Raw genomic sequence first — 12,973 nt, 5'->3', positions numbered from 1 at the left:
AGCTGTTTTTTTTTTTTACTGTGTTTAGCTGTTTCAGTCAGCATTTACAAGCAATGTATCCTTGGTTATATTGCTTTATCTCCTTGAGCCTCATTTACACTGTAAAATGTAATTACAGCCTCACAAGACTTTAAAAAATGATGTCAAATTATGAATACAGGGCCTAATGCACAGTATGCATTGAATAATTGGAGGTATTGATTATCATGATTAATTGGATAAATAAGGGCAGTTTGAAAGACTGAACACCTTATTGACAAGTAGGAGTAAATTTGACAAGTTTATTCAAAGTTAAAGAGTGATAAAATTAGGATAAAGTGTTTTTTACATCAAGAAGACATCTTCAAAAATAAAAATGTAAAATGTTGAAACAATTCAAAATAGTGCCAAAATCTGATATATAACTTTTAAAGCTTGCGATCAAGAGGGATTAGAACATTTTTCGGACTAGAGTATTAGAAAGTTCATCGAAATGGATGTCAAAGATGGTAGGGCATTTTGAGGAAAGGAAGATTGGTAGCCTGGTGCTGAAGCTGTTAAAGAAGCTGTAGAAATGTCCCATTATCCAGAAGTAATAATGAGGCTGAGGCCAGGATTACCCACAGCCTAGAATTATGTCTCTCCAAGGGCTAAGGACCTCCCACAGTTTTCTAACAAAAATTTTAGATTCCATCATTCTATCCCATATCAAGTGAATCAGAATCTCTGGGGCTGATTTCCAGAGACCTGAACTTTTAACAAGCTCTCCCAGGTAATACCTTTGCATACGAAAAATGATACTTCAGCTAAGGTTTGGAAACGACACTTCTAGAAAAATATCTAAGTTGCACTGAGAACTCTGCTTTCTGTGATATTGATAAAGGGATGAGGTACATGAAAACAGAAAGCAAGGCAACTAGTATGGTCTATAGAGAGACAAGGAAGCAAACAAACAAAACATGAGTCCTCTGCTCTGCTATCAAGGCAAACAGCATCAGAGGGAGAGAAAGTCAGTCCTGCCTAAGGCAAAGTTCTGAGATTTTTTTTCTTTTCTCTAGAATAAAATGATAGATGACAAGCAAAGAAAAAAATGGAGTATTGAGAATATATTATAAATTGTCTTACCCATTGGCTCACACACCAAAATTTTAAAAGTAATTAAGTTTAAGCAGAATTACATGGACAGAGGAGCCTGACGGGCTGCAGCCCATGGGATTGCAAAGAGTCAGACACAAATGAGTGACTGACAGCAAATATTGTATGAGATCATATTTAATTGAGCATCTAGGACATTTTAGCTGTTAAATCTTAGACTCTTTCTCATTTTGATTCATGCTTTATGTAATATAAGGAGTGCTTCAGTGATGGACAACTCTGTTATGCTGCTTGACATCAGGCTTCCTCTGAACAGGCAGATGGCAGGAAAACTATCAAGTACCTAAAATGAATCATTTAATACTAGAGTCATAGATGAAGGATCACTAGTGCAAACATAAGTTTGTCTGGTGTTTTTTTGTTTTGTTTTGTTTTTGCAGTTTTTTGGTTGTTTTCATTTGTTGAAGTTTCTTTATAGCAACTAATCCCATTCATTAAAAGAGACTTTCTGCCTCATAAAGCAAGAATTCAGTTCAGTTACTGACTTATGTCACATCAAATATACAATCTCCAGTATAGCTTTCACTCACAACATAATACAAAGCAATATAAGTGCTAAACTTAAAAAAGACAAAAAGAGCTAAAAGATGATTGATTATGCTAATTTATAGCAGCTTTGCAAAGGGAACTTGATATGGGAAAGAAGAGGAATGGAAATTGAATGTTCCTTCATCTTCCATAATAAAGTTGCATTTACTCTTAATATTGAACATTTCTTAAGATAATAGATGAGAGACTGGAAAAGATGAGTAAATAGAGAAGCAGAAGAAGGAAAGACTAAAGTGGTACCCTGAAGTACATTGTGTGGTTATTTCCTCCTCTGCACCATTTCTGTTCTTTGTGTTTATCAATATAATAACACTTACTACTTGGTGTTATCAATTTACAGGTCTGTCTATTAACTGCTATTAATATATATGTTCACTAAAGACAGCTTCTTTGTGTATTCAGCTTTATCTATAGTTGCATTTATTTGTAATACCTATTTGTATATCACTTGAAAACAAATTGACAGTTTAATGCCTACCATTTGTCAGGCATGCACCTAGGTATTTTAAAGACTCTTGAGAGTCCCTTGGACTGCAAGGAGATTCAACCAGTCCATCCTAAAGGAGATCAGCCCTGGGTGTTCTTTGGAAGGAATGATGCTAAAGCTGAAACTCCAGTACTTTGGCCACCTCATGTGAAGAGTTGACTCATTGGAAAAGACTCTGATGCTGGGAGGGATTGGGGGCAGGAGGAGAAGGGGACGACAGAGGATGAGATGTCTGGATGGCATCATCAACTCGATGGATGTGAGTTTGAGTGAACTCCAGGAGTTGGTGATGAACAGGGAGGCCTGGCATGCTGCAATTCATGGGGTCGCAAAGAGTCAGACACGACTGAGCAACTGAACTGAACTGAACTCATATAATTGTAATTGTATACATGTAAGGTGCTTTGAGCACCGTAACTGTCACATGGACAACACTCAAAAATGTTAGTTAAAAACTAATCATCATTATTTATGTTCACATCTTTCTGGGTTATGTATTGCACTTACCATTTTATAACTGAAGAAAATGAGGTTAATCAAGTGAAACTGGCTTGAACCAGGTTACACATAGTTCTCTCTAACTTAGTACCTTACTCACTTTCACTACCTTTCCCTCTTTTTCCCTCCCTCTGTTCTTCTCTCCCATCCCATACTGGAGGGAAAATAAATATGGATAATATTATATTTGAAAACTTTTCACCTTCACAATGCCACTGTACAGTTTTGCTATGTCCTGTGTATTAGTACTGTCGCTACATGTGGTAGCGGAGGAATATAATTTACAATCCCACTCCCACCCCTTGGTGATACATGGACTTCTTCCACGATCTTGGTAAACCACTTATAAGTTGGCTTTCCACATGCAACTTTTGAAAGACTTCCAATTTAATTGTTTTCTTTCAACATTTTTAAGTCTTTAGAAATTTTAGAACTATGTTTTTCTGATTTCATCATCAAGCCTACTTTTTACCTGCTTAATCTGTAATATATCTATAAAGAGATCCCCAAAGAAGTTATAATTTTTCAGTGCTATCACTTTTCAACATAATCAGAAGAACCCTATTTTTTTTCTCATTTTTAACCTTATTTTGACATTGAATAGATATACTTTGGTCAATAGTGTATTAACACTTTGAAATTGTGAACTGTCTCACTTTGAAATTGATTAGGTTTAATAAATAAAAATAGTCAAAAGTTTATCCCATGAGAAAGCAGTTGCAATGTTAAGAGGAATTAAAAAAAAAAAAAAGGAAAGAAAAATAATGAAGGCATTTTCTGAGTTGTATCTTCCTGCTTCTTTTCTTCCTGAAAAGTTCCTCTGGGCCCAGCTGCAGTCCACCATACTTATCCAACAAATGAAATATCCCCCCTAAATCTACTTTTTCAGAACTATAAACAATTATGAAATTTAGCTGTTATAAAATGAATAGCTCCAGAAACAATACAGGCTGATCTTGCCTAAAAAGAGTGAAATTCTCTATCAGGGCGCTAAGTAGAGTGTTGAGGGAGGAAATTGCATCTTAATAAAATTGAGTGAAAGATTATTTGGTATGTTTGGTGAGTGCATTGTGTTAATTAACAATGAAACAGAAAACAAACAACAAACAAACAAAAAGATCGCAAACCAAAAAGCAGAGAATTCACACTGTCCCAAGACTGTTTACCTCACTATATACTTTCTTGCTTGTCTACATAAAACTTAGTGGGGTTTCCTGGTGGCTCAGATGGTAAAGAATCTGCTCACAATGCAGGAGACCCGGGTTCAATCCCTGAGTCAGGAAAATCCCCTGGAGAAGGGAATGGCAACCCACTCCAATATTCTTGCCTGGAGAATTCCATGAACAGACGAGCCTGGTGGGCTACAGTCCATGGAGTTGCAAAGAGTTGGACAGGACTGAACAACTAACACTACTACTATGAAGTAAAACTTGTTATGAATAATAGTTTTACAGGAATATTGTGCAAAAACACTCAAGCAGCTTGATCTCAAACTCTCACTCACTCTCTCTCTCTCTGCCTCTTTCTCTTTACTTCGTACTTCACTCAGTTTTACTGGCTTTCTCCATTTTATCCTCCTTCCGATCTTCCCTCCCATCCCATGCTACCTTCTTCTTCCCTTTCTACTTTCCTATCCCTCTTCTCAAATGCAAAGCAAAATAAGAAAAAGGTTAAAATAATTAATACCAATAGTCTCAACACTCTAGTAAAAATAATTATTATAGCACTAGTACTTACAAAAGTCTTAAAAGATCTAACTCATTTAAACCTCAAAATAACCCTATGAGGTAAGAATTCTTATTATATCCATTTTATTTTCCTTAACTACTTTCATTTCACTTCAGTTGCTCAATCATGTCCAACTCTTTGTGACCCCATGGACTTCAGCATGCCAGGCTTCTCTGTGCATCATAAACTCCCAGAGATTGCTCAAACTAATGTCCATCAAGGTCGTGATGCCATACAACCATTTCATCCTCTGTCATCCCTTTATCCTTCTGCACTCAATCTTTCCCAGCATCAGGGTATTTTCCAATGAGTCAGTTCTTAGTTCTTCTCATCAGGTGGCCAAGTATTGGAGCTTCAGCTTCACATCAGTCCTTCCAATGAACACCCAGGACTGATCTCCTTTAGGATGGACTGGTTGGATCTCCTTGCAGTCCAAGGACCTCTCAAGAGTCTTCTCCAACACCATAGTTCAAAAGCATCAATTCTTAGGCATTCAGCCTTTTATATGTTTCAACTGTCACATCCATATATGATACTGGAAAAACCACAGCTTTGACCTTATGGACCTTAGTTGGCAAGTAATGTCTCTGCTTTTTAATATGCTGTCTAGGTTGCTCATAACTTTTCTTTCAAGGAGCAAGTGTCTTTTAATTTCGTGGTTGAGGTCACCATCTGCAGTAATTGTGGAATCCATGAAAATAAAGTCTGCCACTGTTTCCTCATCTATTTGCCATGAAGTGATGGGACCAGATGCCATGATCTTTGTTTTTTGAGTGTTGAGTTTTAAGCCAACTTTTTCACTCTCCTCTTTCACCATACAAAAGGCTCTTTAATTCCTCTTCGCTTTCTGCCATAAGGGTGGTGTCATCTGCATATCTGAGGTGATTGATATTTCTCCCAGTGATTTTGATTCCAGCTTGTGCTTCATTCAGCCCAGCATTTTGCATGATGTAGTCTCATATAAGTTAAATAAGCCAGGTGACAATATTTAGCCTTGACATACTTCTTTTCCAATTTCGACCGGTCTTTTGTCCCATGTCCGGTTCTAACTGTTGCTTCTTGACCTGCATATTTCTCAGGAGACAGGTAAGATGGTCTGGTATTCCCATCTCTTTAAGAATTTTCCACAGTTTGTTGCGATCCACAAAGTCAAAGGCTTTGGCATAGTCAATAAAGCAGAAGTAGATGTTTTTCTGGAACTTTCTTGCTTTTTCTGTGATCCAACGGATGTTGGCAATTTGATCTCTTGTTCCTCTGCCTTTTCTAAATCCAGCTTGAACATCTGGAATTTCACTGTTCATGTACTGTTGAAGCCTTGCTTGGGGAATTTTGAGCATTACTTTGTTAGCATGTGAGAGGAGTGCAATTATGCAGTAGTTTGAACCTTCTTTGGCATTGCCTTTTTTTGGGACTGGAATGAAAACACCTTTTCCAGTCCTATGGCCACTGCTGAGTTTTCCAAATTTGCTGGCATATTGAGTGCAGCAGTTTCATAGCATCATCTTTTAGGATATGAAATAGCTCAGCTGGAATTCCATCAACTCCACTAGCTTTGTTCATAGTGATGCTTCCTAAGGCCCACTTAACTTTGCATTCCAGGATGTCTGGCCCTAGGTGAATGATGACACCATTGTGGTTATCTAGTTCATGAAGATCTTTTTTGTATAGCTCTTCTGTGTATTCTTGCCACCTCTTCTTAATATCTTCTGCTTCTGTTAGGTCCATACCATTCTGTCCTTTTTTTTTTTTTTTTCTTTGATATCATTTAGCTCCAGGAATACAGTAACATGTCAAAAACTCTTTACAACCTCATGAACTTTACAGTCCATGGAATTCTCTAGGCCAGAATCCTGGAGTGTGTAGCCATTCCCTTCTCCAGAGATTCTTCCCAACCCAGGGATCAAACCCAGGTCTCCCGCATTGCAGGCAGATTCTTTACCAGCTGAACCACTAAGGAAGCCCAAGAATACTGGAGTGGGTAGGTGATCCCTTCTCCAGCAGATCTTCCCAACCCAGGAATCAAACCAGGGTATCCTGCATTACAGTCAGATTCTTTACCAGCGGAGCTACCAGGGAATCCCCAACTCTTCTTTATCTACCACCATATCTCAATAATTTTTTAATGTATAAATGAAAGAATGAATATGCTTCATAGTGTTAGTTTGCAAACTTGATCTGGGAGATACTGGAGAAATACGTTTATGTGTATTTCTTGGATATACATCCTGGGAATAGGTCTTATTGATGACTTTTCTGTTTTTATTAGGGTTTTTTGGGTGGGTGGGTATCAGCAGCATCCATTAAAAACTACACAAGAAGTTACAACCAGCCGTTTGAAACCTAAATGATCAATTTTGGAAACTAGATGGCCCATAACAAAATTTGGCCTTCTTTCTACCTTCTTTGCCTTTACCTACATTTCAGCCAATGAATTAATTTAAGAAATGTATCTACCTATCTTTAGATTTTGCCTTTGCCAAGTGTTCAAATGTTAAATTTTAATAAGTTTCCATTTGTGATCATGTCACATATTTCCTTGAAAGGATGGGATCATGAGAAGAAGTTTAATTGGATCACAAAACTACTACTTTTCAGGATAAAAGATAAAGGCTAAGGAAAGAGTTCATTATGTTACAACAAAGAAAGTAACCTTTGGACACAAAACAACCATTTTTAATGATTAAGGACAGAATTTATTATTAGAAGTATATTCATAATAGTGACTTCATTATAATTAGGAACTTCATTCATGCCCCAGCAAGCATTGTGAACTTATTAGGATATGTTAAGTTACAGTATGGCATGGCAGGTGATGAAAAATGTAAGGGAGAATTAAAAAATAAATTGAGCTTAGAATATTAGAATATGTAAGTGATATTCATTTGGCAGCAAATTTGACATATACAGTTCCTTAGAAGAAGCAGAAGAAGAGAAAAAGAAATATCTATCCCAGGAATGATTGCTTTAAAATCTTGAATACTTTAATTGCATGTGTCAAAACAGAAATATTTGACTATAAGCAAGTGGGAAGTAAGAATTAGAATTCAAATATAGCCCCAAAGTTACTCTCATTAAAAAATTACATTCCAGTCATTAAAATTTAGATTAAAATTTTACTATTAAAATTGCACTTGACTGCCACTGTGGGAGTCTATTTTCTGCTTATTCATTTTGTTGGCATTCACAGAAGCTGCATGAGTTTAGGGAGAGTAGAATTCAAGAATTCAAGAGGAAAACAAAAGTAAGAGACTACAGCTCAGTTTTGACAGAATGCTATTTAGCACTGTATACTGATTCACACCTGTAAGGAAGGATGTGCGGGTTTGATTCCTGGGTCAGGTCACAGCCCATGGAGTTGCAAGAGTAGGACACAACTTAGCGACTAGACCACCACTAGTACTGATTCACTTATGAATGGTCAAGTCTAGTATACGATTTAATAAGTTAAAGAATGATTGGTAAATAAAAAGTCTCTAATTAATTCATATTTTCAGTCTTATGTAAATAGACATTCATTTGGTATTTTTAAAAAATAAAACACTGGATGTTAGCACTTTACTTTTCTGTTTATTCAATATGTACTTCCTTTGCAAAGTGGCTTGGAGCATTAGAGATCAGGATTAATGCTAAGATCAGTTGCAGGATTCTATCTAGTACACATATTCCCAAGAATGATGCACTTAAATGATCTGGGAATTAGTGAGTAGTTTCTATCAAATAGACTGTTGAAAACAACCTGAAACAAGCATTAAGAACAGAAGTGGAGCACACAGTTGATGTTCAGTAGATGCTGTGCCAGACTGATTGAATATATCATCAAAGCTAGATCATGGAAAAAGAAAGCAATTAAGTCTATCTTCTCAGTAAAATGATTTTCAGCACAACCTTTTTTCCTTTGGATTTTGTTGTTCTTTTAATCGCTTTAGTGTTAATACCTTTCCCATAATAATGATGCTGCTGGACTTGCATCACAAAACCGTGATAGTCTGCACTGTGATTCACTGAGTGTTGCTCTGAATCACTGATAGGTGCTAGGTGTCGCGACAGTGAACTTAGTCAAAATAGGGAAACTTACAGGTTGTCAAATGTGAGAGGTCAAAGAAGGTCAAACTCAGTTTGAAAACTGTACTAAAATTCTCTCAAGATTTAGACTACAAAAGGAAAGTCACATATTCACAGTAAACTTGCTAAAAATCAAAATAATATTTAATAACATATCATGTACCAAATAATGTAGTAAGTACTTAATCTCATTTTCTTCACAATGCAATGTCATATGAATCATTTTAATAATTTTGTAACTAAAGAAAACGAAGCTTGAGGAGGTTAAATAACTTGCTCTAATTGGAGGGGGAAAAAATACTACTTAAAAAAACAGAAACAGGATTTCAATCCTGGTGTATATACAAGGCCCATGATTTAAATACTTACACTGCTGAAATGATTTCTTCCACTTTTAAAACATCAAAACATGGTAGGTATTGCTGCATAATATTAGAGATACACACTGACAAACTAATTTACTTAAGGGTTTAGTACTCCAGAGGAACTCTCAAGTTCTATCTTCTTTCAGCATTTGTCATATATTCCATTATAGTTAGCTCACAAGAAAGTACTTTCTCCCATTCTCTCTTAGGCTGAAGATTTTATATAGTTCTTTACATTTAACAGAAGGCTTCCCTCTCCTGCCCCACTCCAATGCTCTGTATTCTGTCTTGTATTCTTATTGTGTGTTTCCTTTGCTGGATGATGACAGGACCAAGGAAGAAAAGCCAAAGCAGTTCAGAGCAATCTTCAGTTGCTACTTACAGTTTTCTTTTCCTTTTTATTATGGACACTGAAAGTGAAAATGTTAGTCTCTCAGTCTTGTCTGACTCTTTAAGATCCCATAGACTGTAGCCTGCCAGGCTCCTCTGTCCATGGAATTCTCCAGGCAAGAATACTGGAGTCATTCATTCTCTTCTCCAGGGCATCTTCCCCACCCAGGGATCAAACCCAGGTCTCCTGCATTGCAGGCAGATTTTTACCATCTGAGCCATCAGGGAAGCCCATTATGGGCACTAATTTCCTACAGATTTTAAGAGAAAAGTCCAATCTACCTAGCTTTGAAAGTTGAGTTCAGTGCTTCAGAAAACCAGTGTTATTTGAAATCATAATTATAGAGAAGATGTCTGTGAATGCATTTCCAAGTCTGGGCTACTGAGTGCACTTTTTTTAGGATTACCTATCAATGAAATATCTCCAACACATCTATAATACAATTAACTTTCAGAATTTAGATGTATAGCTCAGCCTAAAGCCATATATTTCCAAGAACCAAATTATTTCGTAAAATTTCCATTCATACTATGAAATAGGTATACCATTTACAATTAGGCTCATTTGGGTAGACAATTTAAATAGTGGTGTTTTCATCTGACTTTTTTTTTTTTTTTTTTTTGCATTGTTCATTGAGGTAGGAGAAAGTGCAAATAGAAGCAAGTTAAATTCTTAACTATTTTTCATGAAATCCTGGGCTCCTTGCTATATTAACAATTAGTAAAAATGACTTGGAATTTATTGTACTTCTATGTGTGGCATTCCAAAGTAAGTTGAAGTATGTTTCTCCATATGAGGAAATATGTCTATGGATTTTGCTACTGAGAAGTTGAAGCAAGAAGGCTAAGGGGGTGGGAAAATTCTGGAATATACTCCTGTCTCTGAAAACAAACCACTGGACTTGCCGTTGCTAATTAAACCATTTTACTGAGATCCTTCACATTCCCTAGAATTAGAGCCTTCTCTTTTTAGCAGCACTCTGGAGAATAGCACCTTTTCTTTTTCTGTTTTAAAATTTCAATAGCTTTTGAAGTTTTTAACTGGATGCCTTGATAATAATGTTCTGAATTCATAGTACCTTTCAAGTGTACGTACTTTACGAATGATAATAGAAGGCTTATTCACTAAAGACTTTGCTATCTCACTAAAGCTGCTGGATATTTAAATGGCAGGAGGCAGCCTGGAATTAAACTGGGAGGCCAAAGATGTGATCTCATATCTACTGAAAAAATGTCCTGGCAGTACCAGTGACCTCAAGAGGTCAAGAATTTTAGCTTTACATTTTTTTCAAAGGCTACCTATGGCTCTCTAGGGCCCTGCTGGGGCAATGGTCTTTGTTCAGACAAAGTCAAGGATTTCATTAATTGAATCAGTAACACTACTTCTCTTTTCACCTGGGACTGTATCATAGTACCCTATCAGAGTTTAGACCTTCTTTATCTGTGAAATCTGACCCAGTCAGAGTATAAGAAAATTTTCCTTCAGGCAGAATTTGTAATACATTGGGACTCTATTCCTGTCTCCAGAATCTTATCTAATGCTACTTTTTTTTTTCTTTTTGGAGAGAATTTCTTGAATTTCTCCATAAGTATTATATAAGGTGTTGATTGTAAGAGAAATGAGTTTCCTTTCAAATATCTGTGTTTTCTACTTATACATAAATTTTAATTCATCAGGGTGCCCTGAGAAGTTCAAATTATACATAGAACATACCTTGTATGAGAATCATTAATTTAAACTTGATATCTCAAACTTCTAATATTATTTCTCATTATTTTAATTGTTCTTCAGCTAGTTATTGTTGATCACTAAGTCATGTCTGACTCTTTGCTACCCCGTGGACTGTAGCCCACTGGGGTCCTCTGTCCATGGCAATAATACTGGAGTGGGTTGCCATTACCTTCTCTAGGGGATCTTCCCATCCCAGGGATTGAATTCACATCTGCTGCATTGGCAGGCGGATCCTTTACTGCTGAACCATTAGGGAAGCCCCTCTTCATCTAGAGGTATAATCAAAATTATTTTTTCTAGGTACATAAGAATCCTATAAAAGACATATTTCTGAATTTGTAGTAACAAGATTCATATTATAATTTTTCAAATGAGAAAATGATAAACTAAAAGCTGAAATTTGTAATCATCTGTAAATTTTTTTTTTTTTTTTTTTTTTTAGCTCTGATGATGCCTTCAGTAAAGTCAATTTAAATTACCGCACAGAAAATGGTCTGTCTCTACTTCATTTATGTTGCATTTGTGGAGGTGAGTGCTTGGAACTCAATACTCTGTAAACTAGTTATATGTATACATGGTCAGTGATTTGAGCTGCTTGATAGTCTACAAGAGAATTCTATTCGTACTCAGTTTTTTATTTTGCTTTGCTTCAGGTGAAGAAGTAACTAACTTCTAGACAGATATTCCAATTGATTTAGCTCCAAATTTAAGTTTCATTGTGTTCCTACCTTGAATCAGGTATGCTTGGAAAAATTTTTAAAGACATTTTTTCAGTATCAGGCATGCTAGTCAGGGATTAGGTTAAGTTCAGATGCACTTAAAGAATTCCCCAAAACATCATCTAGCAATTGGTTCACAATCTGCAGTAAAATATATAGAAGGTAATAAATGCCAAAGACAAAATCCCAAAGTGAAAATTAGTCAAAGTGAAGACTAAGTGAAATTTGGTTCATAACTTGTTCTGTTCCATTCATTAATGTATCCCAAGCATCTAGGATGGTCCCTGGCATATAGTAGGTACTCAGTAAATTTACTGAATTGGTAAATGAATACTTTTTTTTGTTAATCCAAGCTAGTATGCTTTGGACTCAGTTTTTAAAAGAAAACTAATGTATAAGTATTGACTCTAAATATATCCCATCACCACTCCCCAAACAACATATCTTCCCAAATGTAAACACACCTTTCCAACCTTAGTCATTTCCTCCATATTTCTCTGATCTAAATAAACTAATGGTATAGTGATGTTCTGATTTCTATCTAAGCTTTTTCACAAATATTAAATCATTTACTAGGGTGAATGTTTTCATGTTTTTACTTTTTAAAGTACTATTAGAAGAGCACCAAATAAAAAATGTAGCATAAATTCATTAAAATACACAGCACTGATACAAAGTTTTATAAATGTAGTAGTAGAAATGTTCACTAATAAGTAAGGCTGTTGATTAACTGAAAACTTAACAAATGGCCTGCAGAACAGCAGTCTAGCATTTTCATACATTGGTGTGATGTTTATCATTCCACTACAGATTAACTTAAAGATTTTTAAGTCCTTTAGTCTATCTCCACAATTTGACTTTTCTCAACTTTTTTCTCTCTAAGGCAACAAGTCACATATTAGAACCCTTATGTTAAAAGGTCTCCGCCCATCTCGACTGACAAGAAATGGATTTACAGCCTTGCATTTGGCAGTTTATAAGGTACACAAGTTTTATATATTAGAACCAAAGATGATGGGCTTTGGTTTTTGTCTGATTTTTCAAATTAGTGATCATGGAAATATGCAGGGTGATGAGAACATTACGTTACCGGATAGAGTTCTAGATACTTCTTTGTTGGGCAGATATCATCAGTACATATTCACTTTATTGCTTTCCATCTTTATCTCATTTAATTCTCACAAGAACCCTGGGAATAAATTACATTATTATCTCAGGGTTACATGGTTAGCTAGTGGTTAGCCAGAATTTAAGATCTGACAGCCTGGTTTTCTTGCCAGAGCTCCTTCCAAGGAGCCCAAGCTGCCTC

General features: G+C 36.0%; 1 protein-coding gene across 1 annotated transcript in view; it reads left to right on the top strand.

Annotated features, from left to right (window-relative positions):
• LOC102397960 (serine/threonine-protein kinase TNNI3K) overlaps positions 1-12,973 on the top strand; it is a 331,002-nt gene that overhangs the window by 3,425 nt on the left and 314,604 nt on the right. The window contains exons 3-4 of the mRNA XM_045166126.1: positions 11,388-11,473; positions 12,548-12,645. Of these exons, the coding sequence (XP_045022061.1) occupies positions 11,388-11,473; positions 12,548-12,645 (184 nt within the window). The remainder of the gene's footprint in view (positions 1-11,387; positions 11,474-12,547; positions 12,646-12,973) is intronic.

Source organism: Bubalus bubalis, chromosome 6, assembly GCF_019923935.1.
Source record: "Bubalus bubalis isolate 160015118507 breed Murrah chromosome 6, NDDB_SH_1, whole genome shotgun sequence".
In the NCBI taxonomy this organism is placed as follows: Eukaryota; Metazoa; Chordata; class Mammalia; order Artiodactyla; family Bovidae; genus Bubalus; species Bubalus bubalis.
Note: the sequence above shows the minus strand (reverse complement) of the source record. Positions and strands in the feature narration are given on the sequence as shown.